At 48.1% G+C, this 23,233-nt stretch overlaps 1 protein-coding gene across 4 annotated transcripts in view; it reads right to left on the reverse strand.

Annotated features, from left to right (window-relative positions):
- robo1 (roundabout, axon guidance receptor, homolog 1 (Drosophila)) overlaps positions 1–22,125 on the reverse strand; it is a 1,098,986-nt gene extending 1,076,861 nt beyond the window's left edge. For all 4 annotated transcript variants that reach the window (XM_086007312.1, XM_086007317.1, XM_086007315.1 and 1 more), the window contains exon 1: positions 21,993–22,125. In XM_086007312.1, coding sequence (XP_085863438.1) covers positions 21,993–22,089 — 97 coding nt within the window. In that variant the 5' untranslated portion in view covers positions 22,090–22,125. The remainder of the gene's footprint in view (positions 1–21,992) is intronic.
- Between the last annotated feature and the right edge of the window lie 1,108 nt (positions 22,126–23,233).

A 23,233-nucleotide genomic window follows, 5' to 3' on the forward strand; every position in this document is an offset into this window, starting at 1 on the left:
AACCCGTGCTGTACCTGCCCTGGGAGTGTTTGATGGGACAGTGCAGAGGGAGCTTTACTCTGTATCTAACCCGTGCTGTACCTGCCCTGGGAGTGTTTGATGGGACAGTGCAGAGGGAGCTTTACTCTGTATCTAACCCGTGCTGTACCTGCCCTGGGAGTGTTTGATGGGACAGTGCAGAGGGAGCTTTACTCTGTATCTAACCCGTGCTGTACCTGCCCTGGGAGTGTTTGATGGGACAGTGCAGAGGGAGCTTTACTCTGTATCTAACCCGTGCTGTACCTGCCCTGGGAGTGTTTGATGGGACAGTGTAGAGGGAGCTTTACTCTGTATCTAACCCGTGCTGTACCTGCCCTGGGAGTGTTTGATGGGACAGTGCAGAGGGAGCTTTACTCTGTATCTAACCCGTGCTGTACCTGCCCTGGGAGTGTTTGATGGGACAGTGCAGAGGGAGCTTTACTCTGTATCTAACCCGTGCTGTACCTGCCCTGGGAGTGTTTGATGGGACAGTGCAGAGGGAGCTTTACTCTGTATCTAACCCGTGCTGAACCTGCCCTGGGAGTGTTTGATGGGACAGTGCAGAGGGAGCTTTACTCTGTATCTAACCCGTGCTGTACCTGCCCTGGGAGTGTTTGATGGGACAGTGTAGAGGGAGCTTTACTCTGTATCTAACCCGTGCTGTACCTGCCCTGGGAGTGTTTGATGGGACAGTGTAGAGGGAGCTTTACTCTGTATCTAACCCGTGCTGTACCTGCCCTGGGAGTGTTTGATGGGACAGTGTAGAGGGAGCTTTACTCTGTATCTAACCCGTGCTGTACCTGCTCTGGGAGTGTTTGATGGGACAGTGTAGAGGGAGCTTTACTCTGTATCTAACCCGTGCTGTACCTGCCCTACGAGTGTTTGATGGGACAGTGTAGAGGGAGCTTTACTCTGTATCTAACCCGTACTGTACCTGCCCTGGGAGTGTTTGATGGGACAGTGTAGAGGGAGCTTTACTCTGTATCTAACCCGTGCTGTACCTGCCCCGGGAGTGTATGATGGGACAGTGTAGAGGGAGCTTTACTCTGTATCTAACCCGCGCTGTACCTGCCCTGGGAGTGTTTGATGGGACAGTGTAGAGGGAGCTTTACTCTGTATCTAACCCCGTACTGTACCTGCCCTGGGAGTGTTTGATGGGACAGTGTAGAGGGAGCTTTACTCTGTATCTAACCCCGTGCTGTACCTGCCCTGGGAGTGTTTGATGGGACAGTGTAGAGGGAGCTTTACTCTGTATCTAACCCGTACTGTACCTGCCCTGGGAGTGTTTGATGGGACAATGTAGAGGGAGCTTTACTCTGTATCTAACCTGTGCTGTACCTGCCCTGGGAGTGTTTGATGGGACAGTGTAGAGGGAGCTTTACTCTGTATCTAACCCGTGCTGTACCTGCCCTGGGAGTGTTTGATGGGACGGTGTAGAGGGAGACAGGACCTCAGTTTAATATTTTATCAGAAAGACGGCACATCCAACAGCACACCCTCAGTACTACACTGAATTTTGTGCCAAGTCTCTGGAAGGGGATCGAACCCACAACCTTCTGACTCAGAGAGCGGAGTGCTACCCACTGAGCCACGGCTGACACCTAGTTTGGACTCTCCATGTATCTCGGTTATTAATAAACACAGGGCCTCTCCACCTGCGACAAATAAAGTGCGTCTCTCTGATTCTTGGCTACTTCTTAACTCAAGCTGCTGCGAGGGAGAAAGAAAAAAGTATTTAAAATAAAAATCAGCCAGAGGCGCAATAAATAGAAACTGTGCCTGCTTCGACCCTATCGCTCACAATCTGGAAACTTGCCACTTTCCATTAGCCAAGGAATGGGGGAGAGAATTACCAGCGCTGGCTCGTGTGAGGCTGCTGAGCATGGTACGCTGCATCCTGATGACTTATTTAGATTACTTTAACTCCTGAGAAATGTATTTATTTTTTTTGCTTCCAAGCTTTCATGAGAGAGAGGCACCGAAACAAGAAGGAGGCAAAGAGGGGGAGACAGAAGCACAAGTACACTGCCAGCGTAAAGTCAAAACATTCACACAGGAACAGGGGGAGGCCATTCAGCCCCTCCAGCCTGCTCCACCATTCAATTAGATCAGGGCTGATCTGTATCTTAACTCCGTCTACCCGTCTTGGTTCCGTAACCCTTAACACCCTTTCGCCTAACAAAAACCTATTGATCTCGGTTTTGAAATTTTCATCTGACCCCCCCCAGACTCAACAGCTTTTTGGGGGAGAGAGTTCCAGATTTCCACCACCCTTTGTGGGAAGAACAGAGACACTTGCATTTCTATAGCGCCTTTCACAACCACCGGACGTCCCAAAGTGCTTTACAGCCAATGAAGTACTTTTGAAGTGTAGTCACTGTTGTAATGTAGGAAACGCGGCAGCCAATTTGTGCACAGGAAGCTCCCACAAACAGCAATGTGATAATGACCTGATCATCTGTTTTTAGTGATGTTGGTTGAGGGATAAATATTGGGCCAGGACACCGGGGAGAACTCCCCCGCTCTTCTTCAAAATAGTGGCTGTGAGAGGGCAGACGGGGCCTCGGTTTAACGTCTCGTCCGAAAGAAGTGCTTCCTGACTTCACTCCTGAACAGCCTGGCTCCAATTTTAAGGTTACGACCCCTTGTTCTGGACTCCCCCCACCAGAGGAAATAGTTTCTCTCTATCGACACTATTACAGCAAAGCAGGTTGCGGGGTGATTTGATAGAGGTGTAGAAGATTATGACGGGTTTGGATAGGCTAGACGGGGAAAGGCTGTTCCCACTAGTTGATGGTACAAGGACTAGGGGACACAGATTTAAGGTTTTGGGCAAGAGATACAGGGGGGATGTGAGGAAAAACTTTTTTACGCAGCGAGTGGTGAGGACCTGGAACTCGCTGCCGACGGAAGTGGTGGAAGCGGAGACACTCAATGTTTTCAAGGGGAGACTGGATAGACACTTGAGGGAAATAAACTTGCAGGGTTACGGGGATAGAGCGGGGGAATGGGACTGACTGGATTGCTCTACAGAGAGACGGCACGGACTCGATGGGCCGAACGGCCTCCTCCTGTGCCGTTATGACTCTATGACACTATGACTATCAACTCCTTTAATCATCTTAAACGGCTCAATTAGATCAAGCCTTGTGTACCTTTGTGTCAGTTCCTGCTAGCTGACAGACCTCAGCATTATCCCAGTGCGCTGTTAGGACACAAGCTGGCCTGTAATGGGTTTGTGGATTGAGATTTCAGCTAGCGATCCCCCTGTTCATTATAGCTGGCACCCTGCTACTAGACAGAGTGCGGAGAGCAAGCGCACGCACTAAGGTCATTGACACCTCATCTCTCTGCCCATCAACTCCCGAGAATCCACTGGATGGGGAATAATCGCAGTTTTCCTTTCATTTTTTTTCAAGTAAAAGTCGATGAAGATTCTCTGGTGTTGGCCGTGGCTCAGTGGGCAGCACACGCACTCTCTCGCCATGGAGTCAGAAGGTCATGGGTTCAAGTCCCACTCCAGAGACTTGAGCACAAAATCCAGGCTGACACTCCCAGTGCAGTACTGAGGGAGCGCTGCACTGTCGGAGGTGCCGTCTTTCGGATGAGACATTAAACCTGTACCTGTCCTGCGAGTGTTTGATGGGACAGTGTAGAGGGAGCTTTACTCTGTATCTAACCCGTGCTGTACCTGTCCTGGGAGTGTTTGATGGGACAGTGTAGAGGGAGCTTTACTCTGTATCTAACCCGTGCTATACCTGTCCTGCGAGTGTTTGATGGGACAGTGTAGAGGGAGCTTTACTCTGTATCTAACCCGTGCTGTACCTGCCCTGGGAGTGTTTGATGGGACAGTGTAGAGGGAGCTTTACTCTGTATCTAACCCGTGCTGTACCTGCCCTGGGAGTGTTTGATGGGACAGTGTAGAGGGAGCTTTACCCTGTATCTAACCCATGCTGTACCTGCCCTGGGAGTGTTTGATGGGACAGTGTAGAGGGAGCTTTACTCTGTATCTAACCCGTGCTGTACCTGCCCTGGGAGTGTTTGATGGGACAGTGTAGAGGGAGCTTTACCCTGTATCTAACCCATGCTGTACCTGCCCTGGGAGTGTTTGATGGGACAGTGTAGAGGGAGCTTTACTCTGTATCTAACCAATGCTGTACCTGCCCTGGGAGTGTTTGATGGGACAGTGTAGAGGGAGCTTTACTCTGTATCTAACCCGTGCTGTACCTGCCCTGGGAGTGTTTGATGGGACAGTGTAGAGGGAGCTTTACTCTGTATCTAACCCGTGCTATACCTGCCCTGGGAGTGTTTGATGGGACAGTGTAGAGGGAGCTTTACCCTGTATCTAACCCGTGCTATACCTGCCCTGGGAGTGTTTGATGGGACAGTGTAGAGGGAGCTTTACTCTGTATCTAACCCGTGCTATACCTGCCCTGGGAGTGTTTGATGGGACAGTGTAGAGGGAGCTTTACTCTGTATCTAACCCGTGCTGTACCTGCCCTGGGAGTGTTTGATGGGACAGTGTAGAGGGAGCTTTACCCTGTATCTAACCCGTGCTATACCTGCCCTGGGAGTGTTTGATGGGACAGTGTAGAGGGAGCTTTACTGTGTATCTAACCCGTGCTATACCTGCCCTGGGAGTGTTTGATGGGACAGTGTAGAGGGAGCTTTACTCTGTATCTAACCTGTGCTGTACCTGCCCTCGGAGTGTTTGATGCGGACACTGGTTGCCTGAAATGGAAAGTTCTCCATTGCTCAGCTCGAACGTCCCTCAGGTTACTGATGGAGTTTCCCCGTGTCTCTATTCATGTCCGTCTGTCGTGGATGGTGGAGTTGAAGCAGTCTTGTCTCGCTCTTCATTCCATCTGTGATCACATGATTCTCCCTCTGTTCTGCGATCAGCAAATTCTAACTACTGCACACACAAGGAAACAATGCCATCGCACCTTCTGGAACCTTCCAAGGCATTTCTTATTTGTGATTTTGCTCGGAAAGTGTTGAATGTCTCCCAGGCAGCCTCTCCATTTCATCAGCGCAGTGCCAACCTCTGATATAGTGCCTTAGGTGAGCTGGCTTTCTGAAATCACTGCTCTCCGCACTTTAAAGTATGATTTGTGTCTTCTGTGAGTCAATTTAAAAATTACTGAAAATCAATCTCACAAATAAATACAATCGGTCTGCTGTTGTTTCAATAGACTGCACACTGTAGCTAATTCGCTCTGTGTGTCTGTCCCGTGCTCTCTCTGTCATTCTCTTCGTCTATCTCCCTCTCTCGTGCACCCTATCGTTCTTTGCCTGTCGTTCTCTCTCTCTCTCTGTGCCTGTCTCTCTCACTCGTGCACGCTCTCGCTTTTTGGCTGTCTCTTTTTCTTTCTCTGTCTCTCTTTCTCCCTCTTTTCATCTCTCTGTCTCTTTCTTTTTGTCTCTCTTTCTGTCTCTTTCTCCCTCAAGCAATCTTCTTGATTCTCTCTGCTTCTCTCGCTCTGCATCTCTCTCTGTCACTCTGCCCCATTGTCTCTCTCTGTCTCCCTCTCTCTATCTCTCTCTCACCCTTTCTCTCTTTCTCTGTCTCCCTCTCCCTCTCTCTCTCTGTCTCCCTCTGTCTGTCTCCATTTATCTATTTCTCTCTGTCTCCCTCACTCACTCTCTCTCTCTCTCCCTCTCCCTCTGTCTCCTTCTTGCGGTCTGTTATCGGGCTGGAAGCTGCTGATTTGCTGTCGACATTGGCTCTCCACTCGCTCGGGAACTCACAGCCCACTCCTCTATCTCGCCTGAGTCAGAAGGTCGTGGGTTCGAGCTCCACTCCAGAGACTTGAGCACATTATCCAGGCTGACACTCCAGTGCAGTACTGAGGGAGTGCTGCACTGTCGGAGGGGCTGCCTTTCGGATGAGAAAGTCAAACTGAGACCCCGTCTGCCATCTCGGGTGGACGTAAAAGATCCCACGGCCACTATTTTGAAGAAGAGCAGGGGAGTTCTCCCCGGTGTCCTGGCCAATAGTTATCCCTCAATCAACATCACTAAAACAGATGATCTGGTCATTATCACATTGCTGCTTGTGGGATCTTGCTGTGCACAAATTGGCTGCCGCGTTTCCCACATTACAACAGTGACTACACGCCAAAAAGCTGTAAAGTGCTTTGGGACGTCCTGAAGTCAGATAACGGCGCTGTAGAAATGTGAGACTTTCTTTCCTTAAAGCTTCCCACCTGCACTCTCGGCATGACCCCTCACCTCTGCATGTTGTGCCCCCGTAATATGCGACCAGATGAACCTTGAACTCACCGTGTGGGGAAACCAACAACCAGAACCTAAATCCGCAGACACTTGCACTTTTACAGGTCCAGGCAGCGGCGGTCGGGGGTGGGGGAGGAGGTGGTCGTTCGGCCCGGCTGCCCACCTCTCTTCTACGGCCACGTTCGTGCCCGGGTGTCCCTGGAGATGGAGCAGGTGGTGTCCGCCGGCACGCCTGGGGCCTTTAATTAGGAGGTGGCAAATGCCATCATTTAAGTTCTAACCAAAAGAGGTTGTATTTTTAAACGATACTTTATCATGTCGCTGACGAACATCTCAAAGCACTTGACAGCCAATGAATTACTTTGAAGTTTCAATGGAAAAACATGGCGGATGCTCTCGCACAGCAAGATTTAACAAATGTCAACAAGGTGGTTGTCCAGCTAAACTGATTTTTCATGCTTTTGAAGGAGGAATAGTGAGCAAGACCCCAGTATGGCTCCTCCCTTCTTTAAACACATGAATCACTGGCTCGCTCTTTAAAGTGCTAACTGAATCACTGGGACAGGTAGGTAGAGCCCAGTTCAACCTCCGTGAGTCCACCACTCCCTTAGTACTGCCCCTCCGACAATGCAGCACTCACTCAGTACTGCCCCTCCGTGAGTCCACCGCTCCCTCAGTACTGCCCCTCCGACAATGCAGCGCTCCCTCAGTACTGCCCCTCCGACAATGCAGCACTCCCTCAGTACTGCCCCTCCGACAGTGCAGCGCTCCCTCAGTACTGCCCCTCCGACAATGCAGCACTCCCTCAGTACTGCCCCTCCGACAGTGCAGCGCTCCCTCAGTACTGCCCCTCCGACAATGCTGCACTCCCTCAGTACTGCCCCTCCGACAGTGCAGTGCTCCCTCAGTGCTGCCTCTCCGACAATGCAGTAGTCCCTCAATACTGCCCCTCTGACAGTGCAGCACTCCCTCAGTACTGCCCCTCCAACAGTGCGGCACTCCCTGAGTACTGCCCCTCCGACAGTGCAGCACTCCCTCAGTACTGTCCCTCCGACAGTGCAGCGCTCCCTCAGTACTGACCTCCAACAGCGCACGCCCCGTCAGTACTGACCCACCGACAGTACAGTGCTCCCTTAGTACTGTCCAATGACAGTGCAGCACTCCCTCAGTACTGCCCCCAGACAGTTCCAGCGACAATGAAGGAACGGCCGATATATTTCTAAGTCAGGATGGTGTGTGACTTGGAGGGGAACTTGGAGGTGGGGGTGTTCCCATGCGCCTGCTTGCCCTTGTCCTTCTAGGTGGAAGAGGTCGCGGGTTTGGGAGGTGCTGCCGAAGAAGCCTTGGCGAGTTGCTGCAGTGCATCTTGTAGATGGTACACACTGCAGCCACGGTGCGCCGGTGGTGGAGGGAGTGAATGTTTAAGGTGGTGGATGGGGTGCCAATCAAGCGGGCTGCTTTGCCCTGGATGGTGTCGAGCTTCTTGAGTGTTGTTGGAGCTGCACTCACCCAGGCAAGTGGAGAGTATTCCATCACACTCCTGACTTGTGCTCTGTAGATGGTGGAAATGCTTTGGGGAGTCAGGAGGTGAGACACTCGCCGCAGAATACCCAGCCTCTGACCTGCTCTTGTTGCCACAGTATTTATGTGGCTGGTCCAGTTACGTTTCTGGTCAATGGTGACCCCCAGGATGTTGATGGTAGGGGATTCGGCGATGGTAATGCCGTTGAATGTCAAAGGGCGGTGGTTAGACTCTCGCTTGTTGGAGATAGTCATTGCCTGGCACTTCTGTGGCGCGAATGTTACCTGCCACTTATCAGCCCAAGCCTGAATATTATCCAGGTTTTGCGGCATGCGGGCATGGACTGCTTCATTATCTGAGGAGTTGCGGATGGCGCTGAACACTGTGCAGTCATCAGCGAACTACCCCACTTCTGACATTACGAAGAAGGAAAGGTCATTGATGAAGCAGCTGAAGATGGTTGGGCCTAGGACACTGCCCTGAGGAACTCCTGCAGCGATGTCCTGGGGCTGTGATGATTGACCTTCAAACACCACAACCATCTTCCTTTGTGCTCGGTATGACTCCAGCCAGTGGAGAGTTTTCCCCGCCAATTCCCATTGACTTCAATTTTACTAGGGCTCCTTCATGCTGTAATGAGGTCGGGAGCTGAGTGACCCTGGCGGAACCCAAACTAAGCACCGATGCGCAGGTTATTGGTGAGTAAGTGCCACCTGATAGCACTGTCGACGACACCTTCCATCACTTTGCTGAAGATTGAGAGTAGACTGATAGGGCGGTAATTGGCCAGATTGGCTTTTTCCTGCTTTTTGTGGACAGGACACACCTGGGCAGCTTTCCACATTGTCAGGTAGATACCTGTGCTGTAGCTATACTGGAACAGCTTGGCTAGTTGTCGGGGCCCATAGCCTTTGCTGTATCCAGTGTGCTCAGCCATTCCTTGACATCATGTGGAGTGAATCGAATTGGCTAAAGACTGGCTTCCGTGATGGCGGGAACCTCAGGAAGAGGCCGAGATTGATCATCCACTCGGCACTTCCAGTTGAAGATGGTTGCAAACGCTTCAGCTTTGTCTTTTGCACTCGTGTGCTGGGCTCCACCATCATTGAGAATCGGGATATTCATGGAGCCTCCTCCTCCTGTTAGTTGTTTAATGGTCCACAACCATTCACGACTAGATGTGGCAGGACTACAGAGCTTTGATCTGATCCGTTGATTGTGGGATCGCTTAGCTCTATCTATAGCGTGCTGCTTCTGCTTTTTAGCATGCATGTAGTCCTGTGTTGCAGCTTCCCCAGGTTGACACCTCATTTTTAGGTATGCCTGGTGCTGCTCCTGGCATGCTCTTCTACACTCCTTATTGAACCAGGGTTGGTCCCCTGGCTTGATGGTAATGGTAGAGTGAGGGATATGCCGGGCCATGAGGTTACAGATTGTGGTGGAATACAATTCTGCTGCTGCTGATGGCCCACAGCACCTCATGGATGCCCAGTTTTGAGCTGCTAGATCTGTTCTGAATCTATCCCATTTAGCACAGTGGTACTGCCGCACAACACGATGGAGGATGTCCTCAGTGTGAAGACGGGACTTCGTCTCCACAAGGACTGTGCAGTAGTCACTGCTACCAATACGGTCATGGACAGTGGCATCTGCGACAGGTAGATTGGTGAGGACGATGTCAAGTAGGTTTTTCCCTCGTGTTGGTTCTCTCACCAGCTGTCGCAGGCCTAGACTGGCAGTTATGTCCTTCAGGACTCAGCCAGCTTTGTCAGTCGTGGTGCTACCGAGCCACTCTTGGTGATGGACACTGAAATCCCCCACCCAGAGTACATTCTGCGCCCTTGCTACTCTCAGTGCTTCTTCCAAGTGGTGTTCAACATGGTGGAGTACTGATTCATCAGCTGAGGGAGTGCGGTCGGTGGTAATCAGCAGGAGGTTTCCTTCACCTGAAGCCATGAGACTTCACGGGGTGCGAACTCTCAGGGCCACTCTTTCCCGACTGTATACCACTGTGCCGCCACCCCTGGTGGGTCTGTCCTGCCAGTGGGACAGGACATACCCAGGGATGGTGATGGAGGAGTTTGGGACATTGGCTGAAAGGTATGATTCTGTGAGTATGACTATGTCAGGCTGTTGCTTGACTAGTCTGTGGGACAGTTCTCCCAATTTTGGCACAAGTCCCCAGATGTTGCTGAGGAGAACTTTATTCTTATTATTGTTCTTTGTAGCGGTTTGGTACAACTTGCCATTTCAGAGGGCAATTAAGAGTCAACCACATTTCTGTGGGTCTAGAGTCACATATAGGCCAGACTGGGTAAGGACGGCAGATTTCCTTCCCTAAAGAACATTAGTGAACCAGATGGGTTTTTACGACAATCTGATAGTTTCATGGTCATCATTACTGATACTAGCTTTTTATTCCAGATTTATTTAATTCACCAAATTTTAATTTCCCAGCTGCCGTGGTGGGATTTGAACTCATGTCGCTGGATCATTAGACCAGGCCTCTGGATTAGTCCCGTAACATAACACAGTGCTACCGTTCCCTACAGGAGGGTGGATCCAGTGACATTTCCGGGGAACTACACGAATTACACAAGGCTTCTCTCAGGATCCTATTCCTGTGTGCTTGGAGCGTTTTCCTGTCACCGCGACAACTCCAGAACTGATGGCAGCGAAATTTCAATTGAAAAATCCTGCTGCATTATTAATGATTGTGATAAGTCAATGTTGTAACATTTGCTTTTACAGAATTCCCTTCTGTTTGGAAATTTACTGAATTGCTCTCCTCGCCCCCCCACCACTGCAGCCGCCCCCCGCCGCCACCTCCCCCCGGCAATCCCCCCAAGAGTCAGACAATCATACTTTGGCTCTTGTTATTATTCTGACCGTGTATTGCCTCAGTTGTAGAACCAGCCCAGTCCATCAGAATGAACTAACTGGATCTCGGTCCCTGGAGCTCGCTGCCTGGCTTCCATATCATTGCGGCTCACTGTTAATTCAGAATAAAGAGCACTGTTCAACTCCGGTGCTGCCTCAGTGTGACTCTCCCTCCATCCCCAATCCCTCAGTGTGACGCTCCCTCCATCCCCAATCCCTCACTGTGACGCTCCCTCTATCGCCAATCCCTCAGTGTGACTCTCCCTCCATTTCTAATCCTTCAGATTGATAACTCACTCCTGGGAATCTGTTATTCTATATATAAACCCCCCGAACTCCTCGATTAGATTCCAGCCTGTAACTCACTTCCGGGTATCTGTTATTCTATATATAAACCACCCGAACCTCTCGATTAGATTCCAGCCTGTAACTCACTCCCGGGTATCTGTTATTCTATATATAAATCCCCGAACCCCTCGATTAGATTCCAGCCTGTAACTCACTCCCGGGTATCTGTTATTCTATATATAAACCCCCCGAACCCCTCGATTAGATTCCAGCCTGTAACTCACTCCCGGGTATCTGTTATTCTATATATAAATCCCCGAACCCCTCGATTAGATTCCAGCCTGTAACTCACTCCCGGGTATCTGTTATTCTATATATAAGCCCCCCGAACCCCTCGATTAGATTCCAGCCTGTAATTCACTCCCGGGTATCCGTTATTCTATATATAAACCCCCCGATTAAATTCCAGCCTGTAACTCACTCCCGGGTATCCGTTATTCTATATATAAACCCCCCCGAACCCCTCGACTAGATTCCAGCCTGTAACTCACTCCTGGGTATCTGTTATTCTATATATAAATCCCCCGAACCTCTCGATTAGATTCCAGCCTGTAACTTACTCCCGGGTATCTGTTATTCTATATATAAACCCCCCGAACCCCTCGATTAGATTCCAGCCTGTAACTCACTCCTGGGTATCTGTTATTCTGTATATAAATCCCCCGAACCTCTCGATTAGATTCCAGCCTGTAACTCACTCCCGGGTATCTGTTATTCTATATATAAACCCCCCCCGAACCCCTCGATTAGATTCCAGCCTGTAACTCACTCCCGGGTATCTGTTATTCTATATATAAATCCCTGAACCCCTCGATTAGATTCCTTTAATTAAAGTTACATTTTCTCTTGTCAGGTTGTCTGAGAATCACCAGCCAAGAAAATCCCGTTGCAAATATGTGAATTCAGCCAGTTTTCAGCAAGTGTCTGGCTTTGAATGTAGAATTTTGCAGCTTGTGCAGATTCAATGGCAATCGATTTATTACATACCATAATCTTTCAATATCTTTGGCCATTGCAATACTTACGTCTCTTTTAGCCTCCGTTCAACACCTTTAAGTTGGGTTTTAGCGACAAGTCTGACAGTCTGATCCTCTGCATTAGAAGCAAGATTCTGTAAACGCTGCATAATTCATTCTGTACCTTGACTTGGTGCCCTATGAGAGGTGGGGGCTGGGGGGGGGGGAGAATCAATTAAACTCACCGAAATGAAAAGTGACTGCAAAAGAATAGAGATAGAGAGAGAAAAAAAAGGTCTCGCTGAAAGGGTTGTGCGCAGGGGAGGAGAAGGGAATTAAATATTCTGTGTTGCAATTCCCTTCCTGATTGAAATGAGCTTTAAAGAAAATAAATCAGATCGTTCAGTGAGAGACACTGAGGGAATGCTGAATGAATCAGGCTCGGACTGGCAGAGACGAGGCTGCCCTGGCTTTGTCTGTCACTTGGCGATACACCAGAATCGGTCTGGCACTGTGTCAGACTTGACTGCTTTGCGATATCAGGCCCCCACCACCCCACCCACCCCCCACCTGCCAACTTAGAGTCGCGATCGGAAGTCAGGCATGATTAACACAGTTAGGGCAAAATGAAAAATCCACGGGGACAGTAGCTGGGATCCTTCTCCGTAGAGCAGAGACGGGTCAGGGGAGATTTACTAGAACGGTACCAGGGCTGAGGGACTTCAGTTATGTGGACATCAACAACAACAACTTGTATTTATATCGCACCTTGAACGTAGTAAAACGTCCCAAGGTGCTTCACAGGAGTGTTCGCAAATAAAATTTGACACCGAGCCACATAAGAGATATTAGGGCAGATGATCAAAAGCTTGGTCAAAGAGGTAGGTTTGAAGAACATAAAAACATGAGAAATAGGAGCAGAAGTCGGCCACTCGGCCCCTTGAACCTGCTCCGCCATTCAGTAAGATCATGGCTGATCTTCTACCTCAACTTCACTTTCCTGCCCGATCCCCATATCCCTTGATTCCCTTAATATCCAAAAATCTATCGATCTCTGCCTTGAATATACTCAACGACTGAGCCTCCACAGCCCTCTGGGGTAGAGAATTCCAAAGATTCACCACCCTCTGAGTGAAGAAATTTATCCTCATCTCAGTCCTAAATGGCCGACCCCTTATTCTGAGACTGTGACCCCTGGGTCTAGACTCCCCAGCCAGGGGAAACATCCTCCCTGCATCTACCCTGTCAAGCCCTGTAAAAATGTTGTATGTTTTAATGAGATCACCTCTCATTCTTCTAAACTCTAGAGAACATAGGCCAAGTTTACACAATCTCTGCTCATAGGACAATCCCCCCCCATCCCAGGAACCAGTCTGGTGAACCTTCGTTGTACTCCCTCTATGGCAAGTAAATCCTTCCTTAGGTAAGGATGAAGGGATAATTACTAGCCCTAGCCCCTTTAGGGCTACCCCGGATCAGGCGTATTCCTCAGGTGTTCACTTTCAACTAAAGTTTGAGATAGCCGAATCCTAAAGACGCTTAATTGGGTCTAATGGTCCGGACTATCGCTCCCTAAAGGAAAGGAACAACCTGAAAATGTTACCATCCTCCAGATAGCACTTTTAATAAGTTTAGCTGGACTGTAAGGTTCCGGATATTATGAGGGTCTGGAAAACTTCCCCAGAATTCTGCAACCCCTCACCAAAGAGTGTACAGAGATTGAGTTCGTGAGTTTGATACAGAAGTATTATGTGAGACAATTCTAAAAAATATAGATTTATTAAAGAACCAACATATAATTTACAGTTGGTGAGTCAATCGCAACATTAACAGTTCCAAAAAGAGAAAGCTTTACAATATTATCAGAGATCCTTACTCTCAAATCTTAACTTCGCTACAGTTATACAGTTCTTAAAGTTTATTCAGGATATCCACCAAAATCAAATACAGTACCTTGATCCCCGAGGTACAAAGAGTTGTAGACTTACAGAGCTAGCTCTGAAGCCGAGAATCACTTTGCCCCTTTAAGCGAGTCTATTATCCCATTTGAGAGTTCAATATTTATACCCTTTTTCAGTGGTATTTCCTTCAAGGTTTTCTGCTGCTGTAAGCTAATTATCTCTAGTCATTTTTGTGCTGACCCCTGCAGTTCTTAGTCACCTCAGCTGGTAGCACTACAGAACCATGTCACTTCACTAGGTGTTCTAAATTTATCATAAAAACGGTGTAATCAGCAGGTGCGCTTTACTTGGTATCATTTTTATGAAGGCAGATGTTTGTTACTTTTATGTACTCCTTTACGAGGTGTAAATTAGAACACCTTGTACCGGGTAACTATTTTCTTATTCCCAAAGATTCAGACTTCAGGAGCCTTTAACCTTCTGTTTCAATAAGATTATTGATTCAGTGTCAACAACTTATCTTATCTCAATAGCCAGAATGCTATCACAGCTTTTTCATTGTTAGGTTTCTAGATTTCCAGACCCAGTTTGTCATGTTTTAAGAAGGCCAGAATTCTTTCATAGAATGGTGTATTTTTCTGAATAGGTTATATTGCTTATTCCTTCACAAGGAGACTAAAACTGTACAGAGTATACAATACTCCAGGTGTGGTCTCACCAGGGCCCTATATAATTGCAGTAAGACGTCTTTACTCTTATATTCAAATCCTCTTATAATAAAGGCCATTTGTTTTTCTAATTGCTTGCTGTACCTGCATGTTAACTTTCAGTGATTCATGTAGAAGGACACCCAGGTCCCTCTGAACACCAACATTTCCCAATCTCTCACTATTTAAAAAATACTCTGCTTTTCTATTTTTCCTACCAAAGTGGATAACTTCACATTTCTCCACATTATATTCCATTTGTCATGTTCTTGCCCAATCACTTAGCCTGTCTATATCCCCTTGAAGCCTCCTTGCATCCTCCTCACAACTTACATTCCCACCCAGCTTTGTATCAGCAGCAAACTTGGATATATGACATCCTCATCCAAATCATTGATGTAGATTGTGAATAGCTGAGGCCCAAGCACTAATCCATGGTACCCCACTAGTTACAGCCTGCCAACCTGAAAATGACCTGTTTATTCCTACTCACTGTTTTCTGTCCGTTAACCGATCCTCAATCCATGCAAGTATATTACCCCCAATCCCATGAGCCCTAATTTTGTTTAATAACCTCTTGTGTGGCACCTTATCGAATGCCTTCTGAAAATCCAAATACACCACATCCACTGGTTCCCCCTTATCTATTCTGCTAGTTACAACCTCAAAAAACTCTAACAGATTCGTCAAACATGATTTCCCTTTCATAAACCCGTGTTGACTCTGCAAAATCCTATTATTATTTTCTAAGTGCTCTGTTACCACATCCTTAATAATAGACTCTAGCATTTTCCCTACTACTGATGTCAGGCTAACTGGTCTGTAGTTCCCCGTTTTCTCTCTCCCTCCTTTCTTAAATATTGGGCTTACATTTGCTACCTTCCAATCCACGGGAACCGTTCTAGAGTCTATGGAATTTTAGAAAATGACAACAAATGCATCCACTATCTCTATAGCCATCTCTTTCAAAACCCTAGGATGTAGGCCATCGGGTCCAGGGGATTTATCAGCTTTCAGTCCCATTAATTTCTGCAGTACTATTTTTTTACTAATACTAATTTCTTTCAGTTCCTCATTCTTGCTAGAGCTTTGGTTCTCCACTATTTCTGGGAAGTTTTTTGCGTCTTCTTCCGTGAAGATTGACAAAAAGTATTTGTTTAATTTCTCTGCCATTTCCTTATTCCCCATTATAATTTCACCTGTCTCAGCCTGTAAGGGACCCACATTTACTTTTGCTAATCTTTTCCTTTTTACATACCTATAGAAGCTTTTACAGTCTGTTTTTATGTCTCTCGATAGTTTACTCTCATATTCTACTTTCCCTTCCTTTATCAATTTCTTGGTTCTCCTTTGCTGAATTCTAAAATCCTCCCAATCCTCAGGCTTACTACTCTATTTGGCAACATTATAAGCCTCTTTCTTTGATCTAATACTATCTTTAACTTCTCTTGTTAGCCACGGTTGGACCACTTTTCCTGTGGGGTTTTTGTGCCTTAAAGGAATGTATATTTGTTGTAAATGATGTATTAATTCTTTAAATGTTAGCCATTGCTTGTCTACCATTATACCTTTTAATGTAGTTTCCCAATCTACCTTAGCCAAATCATCCCTCATACCTACATAGTTTGCTTTGTTTAGATTTAAGACCCTAGTTTCGGATTTAACTAAATCACTTTCAAACTCAATATAAAATTCTATTATATTATGGTCACTCTTCCCTAAGGGCTCCTTTACTACAAGGTTATTAATTAACCCTTTCTCATTGCACAATACTAGATCTAAAATAACCTGTTCCCTTTTGGGTTCCTCAACATATTGATCAAGAAAATTATCTTGTATACATTCCATGAATTCGTCCTCCACACTATTACTGCAAATTTGGTTTGCCCAGTCTATATTTAGATTAAAGTCCCCCATGATTACAGTATTACCCTTGTTACATGTGCCTCTAATTTGCTGATTTATACTCTGCCCTACACTGCAATAATTAAGGAGAGTCTTAAAGGAAGAGAGTGGCGGAGAGGTTTATGGAGGGAATTCCAGAGCTTAGGGACTTGGTGGCTGAAGGCATGGCCGCCAATGGTGGGGCGATTAAAATCGGGGATGCGCAAGAGGCCAGAATTGGAGGAACGCAGAGATCTCGGAGGATTGTGGGGCTAGAGGAGGTTACAGAGATAGGGAGGGGCGAGGCCATGGAGGGATTTGAAAACAAAATATTTAGCCTTTCACGACCTCAGGATATCCCAAAGCACTTCACAGTCAACATTGTAAAGAACGAAAAGGCGGCAGCCAAATTAAGTACAGCAAGATCTCACAAACAGCAACGTGATAATGACCAGATAATTCTGTTTTTTTTAGTAAAGTTGGGTGAGTGTGTCAGCTGTGGCTCAGTGGGTCGCACACTTGCCTCTGCGCATTGTGGGTTCAAGTCCCACCGCAGGGGACTTGAGCACAATGTCCAGGCTGACATTCCTGTGCAGTGCAGTGGGAGAGCTGCACTGCCGGAGGGTCAGTACTGGGGGAGTGCTGCACTGTCGGAGGTGCCGTCTTTCAGATGAGACGTTAAACGGAGGCCCCGTTTGCTCTCTCAGGTGGACATAAAAGATCCCACGGCACTGTTTTGAAGAAGAGCAGGGGAGTTCTCCCCGGTGTCCTGGGCCAATATTTATCCCTCATTCAACATCACTAAAAACAGATTATCTGGTCATGATCACATTGCTGTTTGTGGGAGCTTGCTGTGCGCAAACTGGCTGCTGTGTTTCCTACATTATTACAACAGTGACTACACTTCAAATAGTACTTCATTAGCTGTAAAGCGCTTTAAGACACCCGGTGGTCATGAAAGTCACGATACAAATGCAAGCCTTATTTTTATAAATATTGGCCAGGAGACTGGGGAGAACTCCCCTGCTCTTCTTCGAAATAGTGACATAGGACCTTTTACGTCCACCTGAGAGAGCAGATGGGGCCTCGGTTTAACGTCTCATCCGAAAGACGGCACCTCTGACAGTGCAGCGTCCCCTCAGCACTGCACTGGAGTGTCAGCCTGGATTTTTGTGCTCAAGTCCCTGGAGTGGGATTCGAACCCACAACCTTCTGACTCAGAGGCGAGAGAGAGAGAGCGCTCCCCACTGAGCCCCGGCTGACACTCCTATAGGGAAGGCAATGAACGTGCGTGTTCTTTGGGAGACCATAATAACTGCTCCTAAGTTCTGCTGTCTCCACCTACCTAACTAATAAAAAAAACTGCTCAAAGATAATTTTTTTGAAAACCACAATTTTCTGAATACCCTTATGATTATTCTCCTGTCATGTCCTTAATTCCTGGATAGTCCCGGGCAATTCTGGAGGGGTTGTAAACCCTAACTAAAGCGATTGGCAATGATTGTCCCAGTCTGGGTGGTGGCCGAGGCTGCACTCATGCTCTCGAGCGTGCTCCGGAACACCGAGCTAACAGACCGAGTGTAACAGGCAGTGGGCCCCACCACTTGGCGATGTGAGCTCAGAGCGTGCAAGAAGTCTCGGCCATCGACAAATGTGACATTCAGTCGGTTTCATTGGCGGCAAAGTGAACAGGCAGGAGATCTGTCGGAGTGATCTTAACAAAAATCCTCAGGCTCCTGAGGTCCCTTCCCGCTCTAAGCAATTCCCATTCCTCCAGACATTGAAGATGTCGGACCCTTATTCTCACACTCATTGGCACAGAGAATTCTCTACGTGAGACATCTACACTGTACATCTGCCAATGTTAAACCCCACCTCTAAAAATATTTCAATGTTTTGCTCATTCTGGTGAGATCTGTAAACCCGGCTCACTCCTGGAGTTAGCGATACGGCCCTGTATGTGGGGTCAACAACACCTGGCCAAGGGAACTGTACCCCAACAATGATCAGTGTCTGTGGAACTGTACCCCAACAATGATCAGTGTCTGTGGAACTGTACCCCAACAATGATCAGTGTCTGTGGAACTGTACCCCAAGAAAGATCAGTGCCCATGGAACTGTACCACAACAATGATCAGTGTCTGTGGAACTGTACCCCAACAATGATCAGTGTCTGTGGAACTGTACCCCAACAATGATCAGTGCCCGTGGAACTGTACCCCAACAATGATCAGTGTCTGTGGACCTGTACCCCAAGAAAGTATCAGTGCCCGTGGAACTGTACCCCAACATTGATCAGTGTCCGTGGAACTGTACCCCAACAATGATCAGTGCCCGTGGAACTGTACCCCAACAATGATCAGTGCCCGTGGAACTGTACCCCAACAATGATCAGTGCCCGTGGAACTGTACCCCAACAATGATCAGTGTCTGTGGAACTGTACCGCAACAATGATCAGTGCCCGTGGAACTGTACCCCAACAATGATCAGTGTCTGTGGAACTGTACCCCAACAATGATCAGTGTCTGTGGAACTGTACCCCAACAATGATCAGTGTCTGTGGAACTGTACCCCAACAATGATCAGTGTCTGTGGAACTGTACCCCAACAATGATCAGTGTCTGTGGAACTGTACCCCAACAATGATCAGTGCCCGTGGAACTGTACCCCAACAACGATCAGTGCCCGTGGAACTGTACCCCAACAACGATCAGTGTCTGTGGAACTGTACCCCAACAATGATCAGTGTCTGTGGAACTGTACCCCAACAATGATCAGTGTCTGTGGAACTGTACCCCAACAATGATCAGTGCCCGTGGAACTGTACCCCAACAATGATCAGTGCCCGTGGAACTGTACCCCAATAATGATCAGTGCCCGTGGAACTGTACCCCAACAATGATCAGTGTCTGTGGAACTGTACCCCAACAATGATCAGTGCCCGTGGAACTGTACCCCAATAATGATCAGTGCCCGTGGAACTGTACCCCAACAATGATCAGTGTCTGTGGAACTGTACCCCAACAATGATCAGTGTCTGTGGAACTGTACCCCAACAATGATCAGTGCCTGTGGAACTGTACCCCAACAATGATCAGTGTCTGTGGAACTGTACCCCAACAATGATCAGTGCCCGTGGAACTGTACCCCAACAATGATCAGTGCCCGTGGAACTGTACCCCAACAATGATCAGTGTCTGTGGAACTGTACCCCAACAATGATCAGTGCCCGTGGAACTGTACCCCAACAATGATCAGTGCCCCTGGAACTGTACCCCAACAATGATCAGTGTCCGTGGAACTGTACCCCAACAATGATCAGTGCCTGTGGAACTGTACACCAACAATGATCAGTGCCCGTGGAACTGTACCCCAACAATGATCAGTGCCCGTGGAACTGTACCCCAACAATGATCAGTGCCCGTGGAACTGTACCCCAACAATGATCAGTGTCTGTGGAACTGTACCCCAACAATGATCAGTGCCCGTGGAACTGTACCCCAACAATGATCAGTGTCTGTGGAACTGTACCCCAACAATGATCAGTGCCTGTGGAACTGTACCCCAACAATGATCAGTGTCTGTGGAACTGTACCCCGACAATGATCAGTGCCCGTGGAACTGTACCCCAACAATGATCAGTGCCCGTGGAACTGTACCCCAACAATGATCAGTGCCCGTGGAACTGTACCCCAACAATGATCAGTGCCCGTGGAACTGTACCCCAACAATGATCAGTGTCTGTGGAACTGTACCCCAACAATGATCAGTGCCCGTGGAACTGTACCCCAACAATGATCAGTGTCTGTGGAACTGTACCCCAACAATGATCAGTGTCTGTGGAACTGTACCCCAACAATGATCAGTGCCCATGGAACTGTACCCCAACAATGATCAGTGTCTGTGGAACTGTACCCCAACAATGATCAGTGCCCGTGGAACTGTACCCCAACAATGATCAGTGTCTGTGGAACTGTACCCCAACAATGATCAGTGCCTGTGGAACTGTACCCCAACAATGATCAGTGCCCGTGGAACTGTACCCCAACAATGATCAGTGCCCGTGGAACTGTACCCCAACAATGATCAGTGCCCGTGGAACTGTACCCCAACAATGATCAGTGTCTGTGGAACTGTACCCCAACAATGATCAGTGTCTGTGGAACTGTACCCCAACAATGATCAGTGTCTGTGGAACTGTACCCCAACAATGATCAGTGCCCGTGGAACTGTACCCCAACAATGATCAGTGTCTGTGGAACTGTACCCCAACAATGATCAGTGCCCGTGGAACTGTACCCCAACAATGATCAGTGTCTGTGGAACTGTACCCCAACAATGATCAGTGTCTGTGGAACTGTACCCCAACAATGATCAGTGTCTGTGGAACTGTACCCCAACAATGATCAGTGTCTGTGGAACTGTACCCCAACAATGATCAGTGTCTGTGGAACTGTACCCCAACAATGATCAGTGCCTGTGGAACTGTACCCCAACAATGATCAGTGCCCGTGGAACTGTACCCCAACAATGATCAGTGCCCGTGGAACTGTACCCCAACAATGATCAGTGCCTGTGGAACTGTACCCCAACAATGATCAGTGCCTGTGGAACTGTACCTCAACAATGATCAGTGCCCGTGGAACTGTACCCCAACAATGATCAGTGTCTGTGGAACTGTACCCCAACAATGATCAGTGCCTGTGGAACTGTACCCCAACAATGATCAGTGCCTGTGGAACTGTACCTCAACAATGATCAGTGCCCGTGGAACTGTACCCCAACAATGATCAGTGTCTGTGGAACTGTACCCCAACAATGATCAGTGCCCGTGGAACTGTACCCCAACAATGATCAGTGCCTGTGGAACTGTACCCCAACAATGATCAGTGTCTGTGGAACTGTACCCCAACAATGATCAGTGCCTGTGGAACTGTACCTCAACAATGATCAGTGCCCGTGGAACTGTACCCCAACAATGATCAGTGTCTGTGGAACTGTACCCCAACAATGATCAGTGCCTGTGGAACTGTACCCCAACAATGATCAGTGCCTGTGGAACTGTACCTCAACAATGATCAGTGCCCGTGGAACTGTACCCCAACAATGATCAGTGTCTGTGGAACTGTACCCCAACAATGATCAGTGCCCGTGGAACTGTACCCCAACAATGATCAGTGCCCGTGGAACTGTACCCCAACAATGATCAGTGCCTGTGGAACTGTACCCCAACAATGATCAGTGCCTGTGGAACTGTACCTCAACAAGGGTCTGTGGCCACAGGAGAGGAGTGGAGAAAACCAGGTGAGGGGGAATGAATAATAACAGTTCCTCCCTGTTTAAAAGCAACAGCTGGTGCAGTCTTCGCAGGGTTAACGCACCCACAAGAACCAGTGAAATATTTCAGTGCAGATAACGAGTGCAGAACGGAACAAGCACAGACTCGGGACAGGCAGACAGACACAGCCTCAGACACGGGAGACAATCCGGAGAGGGTGAGGGATGGGGGGGAGGGGGAGGTACGCGGGCTCCACTCACCTGGATCGATCTGCCACACCGACAGATGCTGAGAAGTCACCAGCTCAAGAATGAAAACTACGGCGAGGGAAGCGGCTCCTGTCCATCGCTTCCTCATGGTGGCTCTCTCTCTCACATCACACTCAGTCCTCTGGAGGGGGGAGAGCGGAGACAGAGACTTTAATTTAATCAAGTCGCAGATATAATGGAAAACTTCACATAAAATTACACAGTGTTTACAGCACAGAAACAGGCCATTCGGCCCAACTGGTCCGTGCCAGTGTTTATGCTCCACACGAGCCTCCTCGCACCCTCTTCTATTTCTCATGTTTATCCAGCTTCCTCTTAGATGCAATGTACGCTACTAGCTTTCTTCTTCATTATACCAGAAATATAAAGCCTGATTTTCTTCCCAGTTGATGCCAGGGATGAGGGACTTCAGTGACGTGGATAGACTGGAGAAGTTGCTGGAGGCAGATTCAATCACAGCTTTCAAAAGGGAGTTGGATAAGTACCTGAGGGGAAAAAAGTTTGTCGGGCTCCGGGGAAAGGGCGGGGGAGTGGGACTAGCTGAAGTGTTCTTGCAGAGAGCCGGCACGGGCTCGACGGGCCGAATGGCTGCCTTCTGTGCTGTAACCATTCTATGATTCTATGAGGGATTTACCTTCAATCCGTGTCCTCTGCTTTCCAGCCGTTCTGCCACTACTCTATCAAAACACCTCATGATTTTGAACAACTCTATCAAATCTCCTCTCAGCCGTCTCTGCTCTAAGGAGAACAACCCCAGCCTCTCCAGTCTATCAATGTAACTGAAGTCCCTCATCCCTGGAACCATTCCTGTAAATCTTTTCTGCACCCTCTCCAAAGCCTTCACATCCTTCCTAAAGTGGTGCCCAGAATTGGACACAATACTCCAGTTGAGGCCGAACCAAGGTTCATCTCTGCCTCTATTTATGAAGCCCAGGATCCCGTAAGCTTTTTTAACCGCTTTCTCAACCTGCCCTGCCACCTTCAACGATTTGTGCACATATACCCCCAGGTCTCTCTCTTCATGCACCCCCTTTAGAATTGTACCCTTTAGTTTATATTGCCTCTCCTCATTCTTCCTACCAAAATGTATCACTTCGCACTTTTCTACATTACATTTCATCTGCCACGTGTCCGCCCATTCCACCAGCCTGTCGATGTCCTCTTGAAGTCTGTCGCTATCCTCCTCACTGTTTGCTACACTTCCAAGTTTGGTGTCATCTGCAAAGGCGATG

The sequence above is a fragment of the Somniosus microcephalus genome, chromosome 14 (assembly GCF_052327205.1).
Source record: "Somniosus microcephalus isolate GS21.2 chromosome 14, FLI_Smic_1.0, whole genome shotgun sequence".
NCBI lineage: Eukaryota > Metazoa > Chordata > Chondrichthyes > Squaliformes > Somniosidae > Somniosus > Somniosus microcephalus.